Raw genomic sequence first — 19,006 nt, forward strand, 5'->3', positions numbered from 1 at the left:
CCTTCCGTTCCGGTCCGTTCCGTTCTGTTCCGTTCCGTTCGGCCATGGCGGATTACGAGGCGGTACAGCGCGGGCCGCTCCGGCTGAAGGGCAGCGGAGGGGCCCTGGGGGCCGGGAAACGGTGAGGGGGAGCGGGGACAGGCAGAGAACGGGGGGTCGGTGAGGGGGAGCGGGGACAGGCAGAGAACGGGGGATCGGTGAGGGGGACCGGGGACAGGCAGAGAACGGGGGATCGGTGAGGGGGACCGGGGACAGGCAGAGAACGGGGGATCGGTGAGGGGGACCGGGGACAGGCAGAGAACGGGGGATCGGTGAGGGGGAGCGGGGACAGGCAGAGAACGGGGGGTCGGTGAGGGGGACCGGGGACACAGCGGGAGGGGACGGGGAAGGAGAACGGGGGTCGGGTGAGCCGGACCGGGGGCACAGTGGGCAGTGAGGGGCAGCCAGAGAACGGGGGTCGGTGAGGGGGATGCAGGAGAACGGGCGACGGGGAGGGGACCGGGGACACAGAGGGAGGGGACGAGGAAGGAGAACGGGGGTCGGTGATGAGGGAAGTGGGGCAGGAGAACGGGGGTCGGGGAGGGACGAGCAGGAGAACGGGGGTCGGGGAGGGGAGCGGGACAGGAGAACGGGGGTCGGTACAGGCAGGACGGGGGTCGGTGAGGGGAGCGGGGCAGGAGAACGGGGGTCGGTACAGGCAGAACGGGGGTCAGTGAGGGACGGGCAGGAGAACGGGGGTCGGTACAGGCAGAACGGGGGTCAGTGAGGGACGGGCAGGAGAACGGGGGTCGGTACAGGCAGAACGGGGGTCAGTGAGGGACGGGCAGGAGAACGGGGGTCGGTACAGGCAGGACGGGGGTCGGTGAGGGACGAGCAGGAGAACGGGGGTCGGTACAGGCAGGACGGGGGTCGGTGAGGGACGAGCAGGAGAACGGGGGTCGGTACAGGCAGGACGGGGGTCGGTGAGGGACGAGCAGGAGAACGGGGGTCGGTACAGGCAGGACGGGGGTCGGTGAGGGACGAGCAGGAGAACGGGGGTCGGTACAGGCAGGACGGGGGTCGGTGAGGGACGAGCAGGAGAACGGGGGTCGGTACAGGCAGGACGGGGGTCGGTGAGGGACGAGCAGGAGAACGGGGGTCGGTACAGGCAGGACGGGGGTCGGGGAGGGGAGTGGGACAGGAGAACAGGGGTCGGTGATGAGGGGAGTGGGGCAGGAGAATGGGGGTCGGTGAGGGGCAGGGAGAGAAGGGGGTCGGGGAGGGACGAGCAGGAGAACGGGGGTCGGTGAGGGCACCGGGGGCACAGAGCCGGGGCAGGCGCTGACAAGGTCGCTGCCCGCAGGAAGAAGAAGAAGGCGAAGGCCAAGGCGCAGGTGCTGGAGCAGATGGTGAGCAGCAAGAAGCAGGAGGAGGAGAAGAAGCGCGGGCTGGACAAGCGCACCCCGGCACAGGTGGCCTACGAGAAGATGCAGGAGAAGCGGGTAAGGCTTGTTTGACCCCCCGGTGCGGCCCGAGGGGCTCCGAGGTCGGACTGACCCGCCCCTCTCTCTGTGTCTCCCGCAGCAAATGGAGCGGATCCTGAAAAAAGCCTCGAAAACTCACAAGCAGCGAGTGGAGGTGAGTCAGGTGATGCCGAGCCCCTCGGGCCGGAGTGTGCTTGTTACTGTTGCTCTGCAGGAGCTGTTTCACCTCGTGAAACAAGCAGGGAAATGCAGAGCCCTTGTGGTTCCACTCGGTGATGTCAGCACCGAATATTAAACGTTTTCTTTCTCTTTTGCTCCCCCAGGACTTCAACAGGCACTTGGATACTCTGACTGAGCATTACGACATTCCCAAAGTCAGCTGGACTAAGTGACTGCACTGCTTGTCACGACTCTGCAGCAGGAGTTGTTTTGTTTGTACCAAGCAAGGGTTCCCATGTAACTGTCTGTGTCCTCCATACTGTCTAATATATTTTCTCAGCATTTGGTACCTTTGTACTTTTTTTATAGCTTTGGTTTTTAAAGCCAAACTTCCAGCAAAGGCTCCTCTTGGCTGAGGAGCTCTGGTTGAAGTGGGTGCAGAGGGTTGGCATTTTTAGTGTCTGAAATGAGATTAAGGCCAAAATGAATTGCTGTGAGGCAGCTGGAAAATGTTCCTTTATTTGTTCTCCTTTTTGGAAGTGAAGAGTCTGACAGTCCCACATTCAAGTTTCTCTTGTAAGTTATGGCAGTTGTACAGTTGTTTTCTACCAAGGTCTTTCACAGGTGATGTTGCAAAATGTGGAATATGTAAAATTTTCTTAAGCAAGGATGTTCCTTGATGTTTGATCTTGCTAATTAGGAAGGGGGGAGGTGCAAATCACAAGGCCAAAATACTTTGCTGATGAGGATGCAAACAACAGGCACTCAGCAATAGGACAGGGGGGCTCAAGCTCTGCCAGGGGAAATTGAAGTTGGAGATCAGAAAGATCCTCTTTGCAGAGAGAGGAATCAGGTATTGCAGAGAGATCTTCTTTACAAAGAGAGTGCTCAGGGATTGGAATGGGCTGCCCAGAGAGGGGGTGGATTCCCCATCCCTGGAGGTTTTTCAGCTGAGCTTGGCCGTGGCACTGAGTGCCATGATCTGGTAAAGGGACTGGAGTTGGACCAAGGGTTGGTCTTGATGATCTCGGAGGTCTTTTCCAACCCAATCCATTCTATGATTCTTTGATTCACTTTGGGTGCTGTGGCACCCCCAGGCACTGGCAGGGGCACCAGAAGGAGAACAGGGAGCTGAACCCCAAAGCAGCTCAGTTCAGGAAAGAGACTGAGGGGCTGGAGTGGGGCCAGAGAAGAGCAACAAGGCTGGAGAAGGGACTGGGACAGAGAATCCACCATGTCTTGATCCAACCCCACTGTGATCACCAGCCCCAGTGGGGTTGGATTAAGGGTTGGATTTGATGATCTCAGAGGTCTCTTCAAACCCAACTGAGAAGAGCAACGAGGCTGGAGAAGGGACTGGAGCACAAGTGCTGTGGGGAGAGGCTGAGGGAGCTGGGGGTGTTCAGCCTGGAGAAGAGGAGGCTCAGAGGTGACCTCAGCACTGTCTGGAACTGCCTGAAGGGAAGTTCTGGCCAGCTGGGGGTTGGTCTCTTCTCCCAGGCACTCAGCAATAGGACAAGGGGGCACGATGGGCTCAAGCTCTGCCAGGGGAAATTGGAGTTGGAGAGCAGAAAAAAATCCTTTGCAGAGAGAGTGCTCAGGGATTGGAATGGGCTGCCCAGAGAGGGGGTGGATTCCCCATTCCTGGAGGTTTTTCAGCTGAGCTTGGCCGTGGCACTGAGTGCCATGATCTGGTAAAGGGACTGGAGTTGGCTCAAGGGTTGGACTTGATGATCTCAGAGGTCTTTTCCAACCCAATCCATTCTATGATTCTATGATTCACTTTGGGTGCTGTGGCACCTCCAGGCACTGACAGGAGCACCAGAAGAACAGGGAGCTGAACCCCAAAGCAGGGCTGGGGTGGCTCCTGGCTCTGCTGCTCAGGGAAAGCAACTCCTGGAGCCCCAGAGTGCTCTGAGGAGCAAGACCAGGCCAAGGAGAGTTGGTGCCTCATTTAATTAGCTCTCAGCAAACTCAGATTATTCTTAACATTAAACTGATCTTCAAAAAGGGAACCCTTTAAATGAAAAGAAAAAGTGCAATGCTAGGAAAGCATTAATTGATTCCTTATTCATTAACGAGCTTTGAGCACGTCCAGGTTTTATGGATGGGCTGCTGGATTTGTGCAACACCCCCAGGCTTGGCAACTTTGCAATAAATACTTTAGTCTATAACCATATTCCCATCCAGAGCTCTTCCAAAGCTGAGGGATCTGCTGCAACTCACAACTTGGATGTAAGTTTTTAAAGTGCTGCTTTCATCCCTTGTTTTGGTGCTGATTTAGGAATAAAATTTGTGTGTGAAGTTCTGGAAGGGCTTTACAGTCTCAGTGCCCTGTGAGGGATGACCTGGAGCTTGAGCTTCAAACTCCACTCACTGCTCTTCAATGAGAAGAATTGTTTTCCAAGAGAATATTGTTTTCCATGGGAATATTGTTTTCCAAGAGAATGTTGTTTTCCAAGAGAATATTGTTTTCCATGAGAATAATTGATTTCAATGACAATGATTTTTTCAATGAGAATAATTTTTTTCCATGACAATAATTGTTTTCAATAAGAATAATTGTTTTCCATGGGAATACTGTTTTCCATGAGAATAATTTTTTCCATGGGAATAATTGTTTTCCATGAGAATAATTGTTTTCCATGAAAATACTTTTTTTCCATGAGAATAATTGTTTTCCAAGAGAATATTGTTTTCCAAGAGAATATTGTTTTCCATGACAATAATTGTTTTCCATGAGAATAATTGTTTTCCATGGGAATAATTGTTTTCCAAGAGAATATTGTTTTCCAAGAGAATAATTGTTTTCCATGAGAATAATTGTTTTCCATGACAATAAGTGTTTTCCATGGGAATATTGTTTTCCATGACAATATTGTTTTCCATGAGAATAATTTTTTCCTTGGGAATAATTGTTTTCCATGGGAATATTGTTTTCCATGAGAATAATTGTTTTCAATAAGAATAATTGTTTTCCATGAGAATAATTATTTTCCACGAAAATAATTGTTTTCCATGACGATAATTGTTTTCCATGGGAATATTGTTTTCCATGGGAATAATTGTTTTCCTTGGCAATATTGTTTTCCATGAGAATAATTGTTTTCCATGAAAATACTTTTTTTCCATGAGAATAATTGTTTTCCATGAGAATATTATTTTCCATGACAATAACTGTTTTCCATGACAATAATTGCTTTCCATGGGAATATTGTTTTCCATGGGAATAATTGTTTTCCATGACAATAATCGTTTTCCCACCCGAATTTGGGCCCCTCTGGATGAGCCCTGGGAGCTCAGTTTGGCTCCCACCTCGGCCTAGGCAGCGTCTCGCCCCACCGGGGGCTGTGTGAGCAAACCCCTCGCTTTGCCCCAGCGTTCCTGGGCCGTTCCCACGGCAAAATCCCCCGGGAAAAGCGTCGCGGGACTATTTTATGGGATGCTCCCGGTGTCCCTCCGCCCGCCGTGCCCGCTCGGATCGCTACGCGCCGTGACGTCACTTCCGCCGAACCGCCGGCGGAAGCGGAAGGAGAAGCGGGCGGGACGCGGCCCGGGCCGGCTCGGGGCAATGTCGGCCAGCGCTGTGTATGTGCTGGACCTCAAGGGGAAGGTGAGGCCGGACCGCGGGGGCTCTGCGGGACCGGGCTGGGGGGGGAGCGGAGCCACCGTCCCCGTCCGCTCTGTGGGGCCGGGGTTCGTCCGGGCCGCGCTCCGCGCCCCGACACCGCCCCCGGCTGTTCCCGAGCGGGGCCGGGGCACTCGCAGGGAGCGGGGCCAAGGGGGATTCGTCTCTGCCGTCGCTGCTTCAGAGGAGCTGCGTGTTTTCCCATCTTAGAATGGATTGGGTTGGAAAAGACCTCCGAGATCAGCAAGTCCAACCCTTGATCCAACCCCACTGTGATCACCAGCCCAGGGCACGGAGTGCCCTGGGCTGGTGATCACAGTAGGGTTGGATCAAGACGTGGTGGATTCTCCCTCAGTGCCACATCCATAGAATCACAGAATCAGCTGGGTTGGAAAAGCCCTCCGAGATCATCGAGTCCAACCCTTGGGCCAACTCCAGTCCCTTTACCAGATCATGGCACTCAGTGCCACGGCCAAGCTCAGGTTAAAAACCTCCAGGGATGGGGAATCCACCCCCTCTCTGGGCAGCCCATTCCAATCCCTGAGCACTCTCTCTGCAAAGAATTTCTTTCTGATCTCCAACTTCAATTTCCCCTGGCAGAGCTTGAGCCCCCCTTGTCCTATTGCTGAGTGCCTGGGAGAAGAGACCAACCCCCAGCTGGCCAGAACTTCCCTTCAGGCAGTTCCAGACAGTGCTGAGGTCACCTCTGAGCCTCCTCTTCTCCAGGCTGAACACCCCCAGCTCCCTCAGCCTCTCCCCACAGCACTTGTGCTCCAGTCCCTTCTCCAGCCTCGTTGCTCTTCTCACTTGGGTTGGAAAAGACCTCCGAGATCATCAAATCCAACCCTTGATCCAACCCCACTGGGATCACCAGCCCAGGGCACTCCGTGCCCTGGGCTGGTGATCCCAGTGGGGTTGGATCAAGACATGGTGGATTCTCCCTCAGTGCCACATCCATAGAATCATAGAATGGATTGGGTTGGAAAAGCCCTCTGAGATCATCAAGTCCAACCCTTGGTCCAACTCCAGTCCCTTTACCAGATCATGGCACTCATCCAATCTCACCTTAAAACCCTCCAGGGCTGGGGAATCCACCCCCTCTCTGGGCAGCCCATTCCAATCCCTGAGCACTCTCTCAGCAAAGAAGATCTCTCTGCAATACCTGATTCCTCTCTCTGCAAAGAGGATCTTTCTGATCTCCAACTTCAGTTTCCCCTGGCAGAGCTTGAGCCCCCCTGTCCTATTGCTGAGTGCCTGTTGTTTGCATCCTCATCAGCAAAGTATTTTGGCCTTGTGATTTGCACTTACAAATGTGTGGAGGCTGGAGGGGAGCTGGGTGGCTTTGGAGGGGCCTTTCAGGTGTTTGTGTTCTGTGCTAAGACCTTTCCAAAGTACAAAACCCAATGTCTGGTGCTCCCTGTGCAGGTTCTGATCTGTCGGAATTACCGGGGAGATGTGGACATGTCAGAGGTGGAGCATTTTATGCCCATCCTGATGGAAAAGGAGGAGGAGGGGACACTTTCTCCCATCCTGGCCCACGGAGGGGTTCGGTTTATGTGGATCAAACACAACAACCTGTATCGTATCCTTTGTGCTGAAGGTGCTGAAGGGCCAGGGCTGCTCCTCCTTTAGGCCAAAATGCAGCTTGGGGAATGGCTGAAGCCACATAAGAAGATTAAATAAAGTTGATTATATTAAATGGAATTGATTATGTCTCAAATAAAACTCTTTTATGCCTTGCATGGTGTGATGTCCACCAGCAGCATAAGGTGCTAAAACTGTGTATATTAATTTGACTCTAATTATTTCCTGCTTGCATATCTTCCTATCTGCTTAGATCAGAGGTGCTGTTAAGTAATTAACTCCTCTGGCCAACTCTAATTGCCTAAAGGCCTTTTGAAATGCACTTATTAAACCTTTTCTTTTTTTTTCTGAATGCATTTTCCTGAACATCCTCTATCAGTTGTTGCCACTTCTAAGAAGAATGCTTGTATATCACTGGTGTTTTCATTTTTATATAAAGTAGTTCAGGTGAGTATGAAATTTTGGAATTGGCCTCTGTTTTCAGTTCAGTGTAACCCTGATCTCAGTAGAGGTGCAAAGAGATTTTTATGCTTTTAAAGAACTCTGCCAACAGCCTTTTTACTTTATATTTGGTTGTTTTGTAGAGCTGTCTCCCTAACCACTAATAAAAGCACTGATATTGTGTAGCTGAGTAGGCAGAGGATGGGGCAGATGCTGTAAGTAGCTGCACAGACTGAGCACCCAGGGGAGAGTTGTGACTTGGTGCATGAGTTGTGGTGCATCACACAGAGCCTGTGTTTGGTTCATCTCTACCTGCTGTGAAAAATATTTCCTGCAGAATAAATATTTTTCATGCCAGAGTTGCTCCTCTCTGTGTTTTAGTAGAGGTGGGTTTCCTGAGCAGAGAGTGCTGTTTGTGAGGTGTGGGGGTTGCTCTGGAAGTTTCTGAAGTGATTATTGTAGATTCAGGAATACATTCTGTGTGTTCTGTGCCTGCTCAGTTCGTGTCCATTCCCCCTCTCCCTTCTGTCCTTTTGTTTCAGGTTTTTTCTGAGTATTTCAAGGAGCTGGAAGAGGAGAGCATTAGGGATAATTTTGTTATTATTTATGAGTTGTTAGATGAGCTTATGGATTTTGGGTACCCACAAACCACTGACAGTAAAATTCTACAAGAGTGAGTATCATTCTGCATCCCACTGGCAAAGCCCTTGGAGAGTTTTGAGCATCCTCCCATGGGCAAACACATGTTTTGGCTTGTTCTAATTACAAAAAAGATGAAATTTCCTGTTTTTCATGCCAGGTACATCACTCAGGAGGGTCACAAACTTGAGACTGGAGCCCCACGTCCTCCAGCCACTGTTACAAATGCTGTTTCTTGGAGGTCAGAAGGAATAAAATACCGGAAAAACGAGGTGTTCCTGGATGTCATAGAGTCTGTCAACCTTCTGGTGGGTGCCTTGAGCTTGGACTCTTAGTGGGAATTGTAGTAGGAAGTGTTTGAAAAGGGCTTTTTGTGTGAAAACACAATAAAAAGAGTGTGTAGGGGGAGCCCCTTGTACCGAGCTGGGCTGTGGACTGATGGTCAGAGGAGCTCAGGCACAGCAGACATCAGAAGGCTTGATCAGAAGGCTCACAACTTAGAGAGTTTATTCAGGATAGGTTACCAGACAGTTCTTCATAGCACATAATAGAAGGAGTGAGTTCCCAGAAGTTCCTATTACAGCAGGAGATCTAGATCTGACTGACTCTCACACAGTACTGTCCACTCCTTTTATGCATTCTCACATAACTGGTTAACCAGTTCCCCCTGCACACACCACAGCCTCTCACTGGCCACAGGCCACCACACACACTCCAGGTGGCTCTGTGCTCTTTCAGGTAGAACTCCAAACAGCTTTCCATAAGGGATACACCTGCACTCACCCCCACAGGAGTGTAGCTGGTGTGCTGTAAAGCAATGCCACTAAGATTGAGTCAGGGACAGTCAGTACAAATAACCTTTTATGTTGATGATTTTTCAATATGGTTTTTGAATATGTTTTCTCCTCCTCTGTCTGTGCCATCACAGAATCATAGAATAGAATCACAGAATGGATTGGGTTGGAAAAGACCTCCGAGATGATCAAGTCCAACCCTTGGTCCAACTCCAGTCCCTTTACCAGATCATGGCACTCAGTGCCACGGCCAAGCTCAGGTTAAAAACCTCCAGGGATGGGGAATCCACCCCCTCTCTGGGCAGCCCATTCCAATCCCTGAGCACTCTCTCTGCAAAGAATTTTTTTCTGATCTCCAACTTCAATTTCCCCTGGCAGAGCTTGAGCCCATCGTGCCCCCTTGTCCTATTGCTGAGTGCCTGGGAGAAGAGACCAACCCCCACCTGGCCAGAACTTCCCTTCAGGGAGTTCCAGACAGTGCTGAGGTCACCTCTGAGCCTCCTCTTCTCCAGGCTGAACACCCCCAGCTCCCTCAGCCTCTCCCCACAGCACTTGTGCTCCAGTCCCTTCTCCAGCCTCGTTGCTCTTCTCAGTTGGGTTGGAAGAGACCTCTGAGATCATCAAGTCCAACCCTTGATCCAACCCCACTGGGATCACTCTGGCACTCTGTGCCCTGGGCTGGTGATCACAGTGGGGTTGGATCAAGACATGTTGGATTCTCTGTCCCTGGAGGTGTTTCAGAGGACACTCAGTGCCACCTCCAGTCCCTTCTCCAGCCTCGTTGCTCTTCTCTGGCCCTGCTCCACCCCCTCAATCTCTTGCCTGAGCTGAGGGGCCCAGAACTGAACACAACACTCAAGGTGTGGCCTCCCCAAGGCAGAGTCCAGGGGAAGGGTCACTGCCCTGGGCCTGCTGGCCACGCTAGTTTGGATCCAGGCCAGGATCCCATTGGCCTTCTTGGCCACCTGGGCACACTGGTGGCTCCTGTTGAGCTTCCTGTCCCTCAGTCCCCCCAGGTCCCTCTGCCTGGCTGCTCTCCAGCCACTCTGTGCCCAGCCTGGAGCGCTGCAGGGCATGGGGTGGCTAAAGGGCAGGACCTGCACTTGGCCTTGTTGAACTCCATCCCATTGGAATCAGCCCATCTCTCCAGATCCCTCTGCAGAGCCCTCCTGCCTTCCAGCAGATCGACACTCCCTCCCAGCTTGGTGTCATCAGCCTGCCCCTGATCCAGTTCCACTGGACTGGGTTGTAATGGTTTGCCCCATGGCTTCCTCAGTAGCCATTGTATCTAAGGAGGTTACAAATATTCCACACGTGTCTTCCAGGTGGCAGGGGAGGGAGGGGTTTAGGCTTTCCTTCTTCCTTGGCTGGGGAGCTCCTGGGAGTGGTTGGAGTCTGATCCCTCTGGTTATTGGTGGTTCTCCTGTCCTGGCTGAGATTGTTTCATGCTTGTTCCCCTTCCTTGAGGTTTTTAATTGTCTTTGTCTGATTCCTTTGTTTCTTTTGGTTTGGTTTTGTTTTCTTCTCAATTTTCTGGTTGATCAGTCCCCTTTTTCCCCTTTTCCCTGGGGGTGGGATCCTACATACTGTGTATACAGTGTGATTGTAAATGTTAGAAAATATGATTAATTCTTTTTATTCAGTTCAGTTTCTTTTGAGTGTGTTTCCTTTCAGTTTTTTTTCCTTTCCTTTGCTGGGAAAGTTCTGGGAGTGGGAAGGGAGGCCAGTCCAGGGTTGGTAACAGCTAAGCCAAACCTGCGACATGGATTAATTCCACGTGAGAAGCACATCCAAGAAAAGCCAGGCCATGGGGATGGGTGGGAGTGTTGTTGATGTCCAGACACATCCCATCAGCTCAGCCTTCCCTTTCTGCCCATCTCTGTTCAGGTCAGTGCCAACGGGAACGTGTTACGGAGCGAGATCGTCGGCTCCATCAAGATGCGCGTGTTCCTGTCGGGGATGCCGGAGCTGCGCCTGGGCCTCAACGACAAAGTTCTCTTCGATAACACAGGCCGTGGGTGTTCTGCTGCTGTCGGGATAATCGGGATCATCTCGAGTCTTACGTTTGGAGATGCTTGGGGAGCATGGAAATCACAGGATCGTTAAGGCTGGAAAAGCCCCCTAAAATCATTGAGTCCAACACCGTGCTCACCCCTACCCCGTGTCCCCAAGTGCCACATCCACGTCAGCTTTTGAGGACTCCCAGGGATGGGGACTCTCCCACCTCCATGGGCAGCCCCTTCCAATGCCTGACCAACCTTCCAGTGAAGACATTCTTTCTGATGTCCAACCTGAACCTCTCTGGCATAATTTGAGGCCGTTTCCCCTTGTCCTGTCCCTTGTTCCCTGGGAGCAGAACCCAACCCAACCCCACCCGGCTCCCCTCTCCTGTCAGGGAGTTGCAGAGAGTGAGAAGGTCCCCCCTGAGCCTCCTTTCTCCAGGCTGATCCCCCTCAGCTGCTCCTGCTGCTCCAGCTGCTCCATTCCCTTCTCTGGTCATGCTCCAGCCCCTCAATGTCTTTCTTGGCATCAGGGCCCCCAAACTGGACACAGGATTTGAGGTGTCTGAGCAGTGCCCAGCATGGGAGCAATCCCTTCCACGCCCTAGAAAGTGTTGCCCAAAAGGGAGGAATTTCAGCAGGCAGCAGCTCTGCTGCAGTGAGTCTTGGGCCATAAATCTGTGCAGCACCTTGACCTGTGTGTTTTCTGCCAGGTGGGAAAAGCAAGTCAGTAGAACTGGAGGATGTGAAGTTCCACCAGTGTGTCCGTCTGTCCCGCTTTGAGAACGACCGAACCATCTCGTTCATCCCTCCTGACGGGGAGTTTGAGCTCATGTCGTATCGTCTGAACACCCACGTGAGTCTGGACTTGGCTTTGTTAAATGGCAATGCTTTAGGTTGTAGCCACACAATGGCTTTCCCTTTTTTTATTTTCCTTAAAGCTTGGCAGCACAGGAGTTTTTAAGTCAAGTGTTAACAGCAAAACTTTGTGCTCCTTTTGGATGAAGAAATAACTTGGCAATGTCTCTGTATTTTCATAGAATCACAGAATCATAGAATGGATTGGGTTGGAAAAGACCTCCGAGATCATCAAGTCCAACCCTTGGTCCAACTCCAGTCCCTTTACCAGATCATGGCACTCAGTGCCACGGCCAAGCTCAGCTGAAAAACCTCCAGGGATGGGGAATCCACCCCCTCTCTGGGCAGCCCATTCCAATCCTTGAGCACTCTCTCTGTAAAGAATCTTTTTCTGATCTCCAACTTCAATTTCCCCTGGCAGAGCTTGAGCCCATCGTGCCCCCTTGTCCTATTACTGAGTGCCTGGGAGAAGAGACCAACCCCCACCTGGCCAGAACTTCCCTTCAGGCAGTTCCAGACAGTGCTGAGGTCACCTCTGAGCCTCCTCTTCTCCAGGCTGAACATTCCCAGCTCCCTCAGCCTCTCCCCACAGCACTTGTGCTCCAGTCCCTTCTCCAGCCTCGTTGCTCTTCTCTGGCCCCGCTCCAGCCCCTCAATCTCTTTCCTGAACTGAGGGGCCCAGAACTGAACACAACACTCAAGGTGTGGCCTCCCCAAGGCAGAGTCCAGGGGAAGGGTCACTGCCCTGGGCCTGCTGGCCATGCTAGTTTGGATCCAGGCCAGGATCCCCTTGGCCTTCTTGGCCACCTGGGCACACTGTTGGCTCATGTTGAGCTTCCTGTCCCTCAGTCCCCCCAGGTCCCTCTGCCTGGCTGCTCTCCAGCCACTCTGTGCCCAGCCTGTAGTAGTTTCAACTACTATTGAAACTTTTTGAAATACTCTGGCTAATTTTTAATCTAACTAAATGATTAAATGTCAGTGTAACAATTCATTGTGCTTTACAACAGAATTTATTCCTTAATTTCATTGGTGTATGCCAGCCCCATGTTAAGGATGGCTTCCCTTTCAGAAAAGGAAAAATTCAATCTACAGAAGGTCCATAGATGCAATAAACTTTTAATTTTTTATTTTAAGAGCAATAGTTTGAATTAGAGTTATTTTTATGTCTTACAGGGGGTTTTAGAGCTTCATACTGGGGACTGAACTGCTGTGGTTCAGTCCATGGTATGTTAAACTATCAACTCTTTCCTATGCAAGTGTTTGTTCCTGGGGATTAATCTGAGCCACACATTTTTAAGCCTGTGATTCTTGTAACATTTGCTCATTGATATATCAGTGCTTGCTCATTTGCAGAATTATTTACTTTAAGTAAAACCACATCTTTTTGTCACTTTGAACACCACAGGCTCCATTTTCTGTGGGGTTCACACGGTGAGTGGAGCTTTCTGGGGAAGCAACATTTCAGTGACTGTGTCAAGGTAAAACCCAGAGCTGTGAAGTGGCTTCTCTTTGCCCCTCAGGTGAAACCCCTGATCTGGATTGAGTCTGTGATTGAGAAACATTCCCACAGCCGCATCGAGTACATGATCAAGGTCAGACACCCTCCAATAATTATGGCCAATTTCAGTCTTCTTTTGTTTGTTTTCAGAGCTTGAACATCAGCATGTGCATTTTTATACAAGTATTTCATATTTCCGTGGGGTTGGATCTCTTTGAACACTTAAATTCCAGTCAGTGTTGTGGTTCTCAGGATGCCAGTTGGGGTGGAGGGGAGCTCAGTCTCACAGCTGAAACCAGGAAATACTCAGGACCTGCTTTTCTGGTGATTTTTGTTTCTTCTTTAGGCAAAAAGTCAATTTAAGCGTCGATCAACTGCCAACAATGTGGAGATTCACATCCCAGTTCCCAACGACGCCGACTCGCCCAAGTTTAAAACCACTGTTGGAAGTGTCAAATGGGTTCCAGAGAACAGTGAAATTGTCTGGTCCATTAAATCTTTTCCAGTAAGTTATTTTTACTCTCATCACCCAATAGTGTAATAATTACTTGACATCCATATTTCATTGATGGTCAGGCTCTGCCTAAAGCAAATTCCAGCAGCATTAGACAGGCAGTACTGGCCTCTTCCTCTTTTTCTGTGGGTGAAGGAACTTGTTTAAATTTGTTTCACTGGGATAGTTTTTCAGAACCAGGTTAGAGAGTAGATTTCTGAGTGGTGCCTGTGGATGGTGTAATCCTTGGCCTGGCTTTAGCAGCAGCTGTTGGAGTTTTGTCAGGCTCTGCTTCTTGGTGGTTCCACAAGCATGAGCTCCATCCACTGCTAATGGTGTGACCATTTCATCTGAATTCCTGAGTGTTAGGCTGGAAAAAAAGAATTTATGCCTCAGGTTGGATCTGCATCTTTAAAAACAAAAAGCATTTTTCTAATAAAAATGTGTCATTTTGAAGCCCTGGAGGGGAACTGGAATGAATAGTGGAGTTAAGCACTTTGACAGTAATAAAACCATTTTTATCATTGCAAGGGTGTTCTTTTATTTGTTTTGTTTCAAGAAAAAAAAATCTGTCCCTTTTGGGTAGGGTGGAAAAGAATACCTGATGAGAGCTCACTTTGGACTTCCAAGTGTTGAAGCTGAAGACAAGGAAGGAAAACCTCCCATCAGTGTGAAGTTTGAGATTCCCTATTTCACCACTTCAGGAATCCAGGTTAGTAGCTGAAAACAGAAATCCTGATAAATTCACATGCTGGGCTGTAACACACGAGGTGTTTCTCATCTTCCTGGTGATCCCTGCTCAGTTCTAGACATGAACCATCCTTTTTTTGGTCAAAAGTGTGTTTTGTTCTTTTTCTTTTTTGCTGAACACAGCTTGGCCAACATGGGAGAGTTTGTGTCTTACAGATCTTTGTTTCCAGGTTCGTTACTTAAAGATAATTGAGAAAAGTGGCTACCAGGCCCTGCCCTGGGTCAGGTACATCACCCAGAATGGAGGTAAGAGAGTATTTTATTTCTCCAGAATAACAACTACATATTGAAAATGATATTCCTGGGTCTGAAACTACCTGGGAGGGAGGGATGGAGGGATGGATGGGTGGGTGGATGGAGGGAGGGAGGGATGGATGGATGGATGGATGGATGGATGGATGGATGGATGGATGGATGGATGGATGGGTGGGAGGGAGGGATGGGTGGATGGATGGATGGGAGGGATGGATGGATGGATGGATGGATGGATGGATGGATGGATGGATGGGTGGATGGATGGATGGGAGGGATGGATGGATGGATGGATGGATGGATGGATGGATGGATGGATGGATGGGTGGAGGGAGGGAGGGAGGGATGGGTGGGTGGATGGATGGATGGATGTGATGGATGGATGGGAGGGAGGGAGGGAGGGAGGGAGGGAGGAAGGGAGGGAGGGAGGGAGGGAGGGAGGGAGGGAGGGAGGGAGGGAGGGAGGGAGGGAGGGAGGGAGGGAGGGAGGGAGGGAGGGAGGGATGGGTGGATGGAGGGAGGGAGGGAGGGAGGGATGGGTGGGTGGGTGGATGGATGTGATGGATGGATGGGAGGGAGGGATGGAGGGATGGGTGGGTGGGTGGATGGATGGATGGATGGGATGGATGGATGGATGGATGGATGGATGGATGGATGGATGGATGGATGGATGGGGGGATGGGTGGGATGGATGGGTGGATGGATGGGTGGGAGGGATGGATGGGTGGATGGATGGAGGGATGGATGGGTGGATGGATGGGAGGGATGGATGGGTGGATGGGTGGAGGGAGGGAGAGATGGGTGGGTGGATGGATGGATGGATGGATGGGAGGGAGGGAGGGATGGATGGATGGATGGATGGATGGATGGATGGATGGATGGATGGATGGATGGATGGATGGATGGATGGATGGATGGGTGGATGGATGGGTAGATGAATGGGTGGATGGATGGATGGAAGGGTGGATGGAAGGGTGGATGGATGGAGGGATGTGTGGGTGGATGGATGGGTGGGTGGATAGATAGGTGGATGGATGGATAGATAGATAGAGAGAGAGAGAGAGAGAGAGAGAGAGAGAGAGAGAGACTGTTATGCTGCTTTTCCTAGACCCCTTTTTTGGTGCCTTAAGGAAGGGCCCAATGGGATAGAGCAGTAATGCTGTTCAAGTGTTTTCTAATTAGGCTGGAATTTGGTGAGGTAAATACAAAACCACACACAATATTCACTATATAGTCACACACACACATCATACTGCCAGCTTTCTGATATTCTAGACAGTCTACTAAAAGATACTAGACTTTTAGGTAGTAAAAGTGATAGGATTTGGTTTGGGTATTTTTTTGGTTGCTGCCTTTTTTGTTGTTGGGGTTTGTGGGTTGGGTTCTTTTGTTTGTTGTTGGTTTTGTTCTAATTAATTTTTTTTCTGGCATTTAAACATGACTGCCCACAATTACCTTTATCCCTTTAGAGCTCATTCTCACAACCATTCTAAGCAAAAATCTGGGTTTATTTTACAGAGTCATTGAATCCCAGAATGATTTGGGTTGGGAGGGACCTTAAAGTCCTCTTATCCCATCCCCTGCCATGGGCAGGGAGACCTTGCACTGTCCCAGGTTGCTCCAAGCCCTGTCCAGCCTGGCCTTGGACACTTCAGGGCTGGGGCAGCCACAGCTGCTCTGCCCAACCTGTCCCCACAGTCAGAAGGAAGAATTTCTCCCTAACATCTAATCCAAACCTGCCCCTCTTCAGTTTAAGGCCATTCCCCTCTCAGTGTTTTATTGATACTTATATATTCTTGTATTAATATATATTAACATAACAATGTATCACTTTATCCCAATTTGCTGCTCTGCTTTACTACCTTTAATGAGACAAATTACTAAAACTGGTTTTATTTCCCTTTCCAGATTACCAGCTCCGAACACAGTAAACCAACTCACAGGCAGACAACAAAACTTCAGGCCTAGAATTCCTCTGCAGAATCTTCTGTGGTCTTGAGAGCTGTGAATGTTGTTGCCAAGGGTCTCATTTCTGCAGTCTTGGATTGGCAGGAGAACGATTGGGAATTTATTGTTTTCAATAATGTGTTTGAGCTTTTGAACCATTAGTATTGATTGTGTGAATATTTATTTCATTCTTAGAACATGCTGATCTTGCTGCTAAAGGCTGATTTCCTTCAGGAGTAACAGTTACCTTGAGGAGCCAGGATCCAGAATGAACCTTGGGAATGTCTTGTTGATGCCTTGTCCGTTACAGTCACAGAGTATTTGTATTTTGGGTTCTCTAAAGACATTGGCAGAGTTGTGTTACAAATTAGGGAGATGATTGTGCAATGAAATGACTGCTGAACACATAGTTGTATTTAGCCCAAGGTATTTATTTTTTTTTTCTGGGCATTTGGGTGCCTTAAGTCATTCAGAGCTCTGTTAACTTATAAAAAAATTACAAAATATGAGTTGAAATTACCCAAAGTTGAAAAATACAATTTGCTGGGTTTGCATGATTTCAAAGGAATTAATGTGAGGAAACAGCTTCAAGTGAAGGGTTGGGAAACAAAAGTAGAGGTTTGTGAAAGACTAAGTTAACTGAGAACAGGAGGAAGTGTCTGTGAGAAGCTCTCAGTGGAAGGAGGATGATTGCTGGCTCCAGTCAGGCAAAATGCAAGTGGAGAGTTCCAACCCTGGCACAGCCCCAGGGCCTGGAAACCTCTGCCAACTGACCAGTGTTTGCTCTTCTTAGTTTCTGTTCATCACACAGGTTCCAAACTGTAATATAGAGTCATAAAGCTTAGGAACTAACTGGTAAAAGACCAAAACAATTTTAGAGGTGATGAAATTCAGTGGGAGGATGGAGGTTTGTTATTATTTTCCCAGATAATAGCAATATACTCCAACCTCTTCCTGAAAATTGTTTTCTATGAAGAGACTGATAAAAATACAGTTGCCATCTTTCTTCCAGCTTGCCTTCCTGTTAATTTAGGGCAAATACTTCCCTTTTTGCTGTAGTTCTCTAGAATTGTTTAACATTATTTGCCCAAAGGGGAAATGCTTTTTTTTTCTCAGTCTTTTCTGTTTGTAAGCAGCTCTTACTCTTAACTTTGTGGCAGAATGAATAACAGTTCACAATGTTATTCTTGAAGATATTACTACTTTTTTTTCCATGCCAGTTCATTTTTTTCCAAGAAGCTACAGCTGGCATGGGTGTACACAGTTACATGGATTTTTTTTTTCAGGAAAATTGTGACGGTTATCAGTATTTTCTTTACACAATTTTTAGGACATTTTAGCTTGAAGTTGGTGTTCTGACAGCTGTTAAACCATCAGAATCTAAATATCTGTGTCTGCACATGGGATGTGATCCACTGAGTGCTGGTGGGGGAGTCCAGGGGTGTCCACAAAGAGTGAGAAGGTGTTTCAGTCACTGCCCTCACTGAGTCCTTGTAGACACATCTGTGCATACAATGGCAGAAAATCAGCTGAATTCTCCCGAGCTGCAGCTGCTGTGACATCACAGAAGATCTTCCTCAGGAAATCTCATGTCTGGTGGTGCCTGACAACAACCAGACACCTGATTTTGGGCAACTGCAGGTGTGGAGAGGTGTGTTCTGGAGTAAAGTTACTGTGTTTGTCACCCAAGATGTTGAAACCAAATCACCTTCAAGGTTTTGGTTCCACTACTCATCTTTATTTGAACAATTAATCTTATGACTGGACTTAAACATTTTTATATTAAAACTGTAACTGATTGACAAATCACTTTCTGCTGACTTTATTCTTCAAAGTGTTTGCTTTAATTCTGCCTGTAAAATGTGACTCTTCAGAGCTTTGTTTTCTCTTGAGGGTTGGACCTCACGGACCAGAACTGTGTTTGCTCATGTTTTGTTGCAATTTCACTCTGTTTTCATGATGGGGCATCAGCTGTGCTTGTCCAGAAAGTAATAAAGGGCAGAAAGGCCTCTTTGAATCATTTGTACCTGGCTTGCTCTTTTTTCAGTTTGATCCACCCCAGTGCAACCTCTAATCTTTGAGTGCTGTCAGTTGTTCTCATGTGAGGCCTGGATAAGTGGGACAGAATTTTATAAAAGCTGAAGTATCAATATCCTGATTTATTCACCAAATACTGACAGAATCACTGCTTTTTTATTGTTCTCTGTGAATTCCACCTGGGTACCCTAAAACTGATGATCACAAAGCAAAATAACACCCCTGCTCTTCATCCACTGGCAGAATGTGGGTTCCTGTATACCTAGAAAGGCAGAAAGAAGGGGCTGGGATGTTGCTCCAGCACTTGCTGTTACTCAAGGAGAAGAGGAGCAGGTTTGGATTAGATATTGGGAAGAGATTCTTCCCTGGGAGGGTGGCCAGGCCCTGGCACAGGTTGGGCAGAGAAGCTGTGGCTGCCCCTGGATCCCTGGCCAGGTTGGACAGGACTTGGAGCAACCTGGGC

At 49.2% G+C, this 19,006-nt stretch overlaps 2 protein-coding genes across 2 annotated transcripts; both read left to right on the top strand.

The window, feature by feature from the left end:
• The first annotated feature begins 4 nt into the window (after nt 1–4).
• FAM32A (family with sequence similarity 32 member A) lies at nt 5–1,969 on the top strand. The gene is made up of 4 exons (XM_071578329.1): nt 5–121; nt 1,343–1,481; nt 1,564–1,617; nt 1,787–1,969. Exons 1-4 carry the CDS (start codon nt 45–47, stop codon nt 1,853–1,855), a joined length of 339 nt encoding a protein of 112 aa, XP_071434430.1. The 5' UTR covers nt 5–44; the 3' UTR covers nt 1,856–1,969.
• Nucleotides 1,970–5,135: 3,166 nt separating this feature from the next.
• AP1M1 (adaptor related protein complex 1 subunit mu 1) lies at nt 5,136–18,523 on the top strand. Its single transcript, XM_071578090.1, has 12 exons — nt 5,136–5,235; nt 6,676–6,832; nt 7,214–7,281; nt 7,818–7,948; nt 8,075–8,222; nt 10,596–10,722; nt 11,422–11,564; nt 13,087–13,158; nt 13,411–13,569; nt 14,144–14,269; nt 14,478–14,553; nt 16,468–18,523. The coding sequence occupies exons 1-12, from the start codon at nt 5,194–5,196 to the stop codon at nt 16,488–16,490; spliced, it is 1,272 nt and encodes a 423-aa protein (XP_071434191.1). The 5' UTR covers nt 5,136–5,193; the 3' UTR covers nt 16,491–18,523.
• The last annotated feature ends 483 nt before the right edge of the window (nt 18,524–19,006 follow it).

Source organism: Pithys albifrons, chromosome 27 (assembly GCF_047495875.1).
Source record: "Pithys albifrons albifrons isolate INPA30051 chromosome 27, PitAlb_v1, whole genome shotgun sequence".
Classification (NCBI taxonomy): Eukaryota; Metazoa; Chordata; class Aves; order Passeriformes; family Thamnophilidae; genus Pithys; species Pithys albifrons.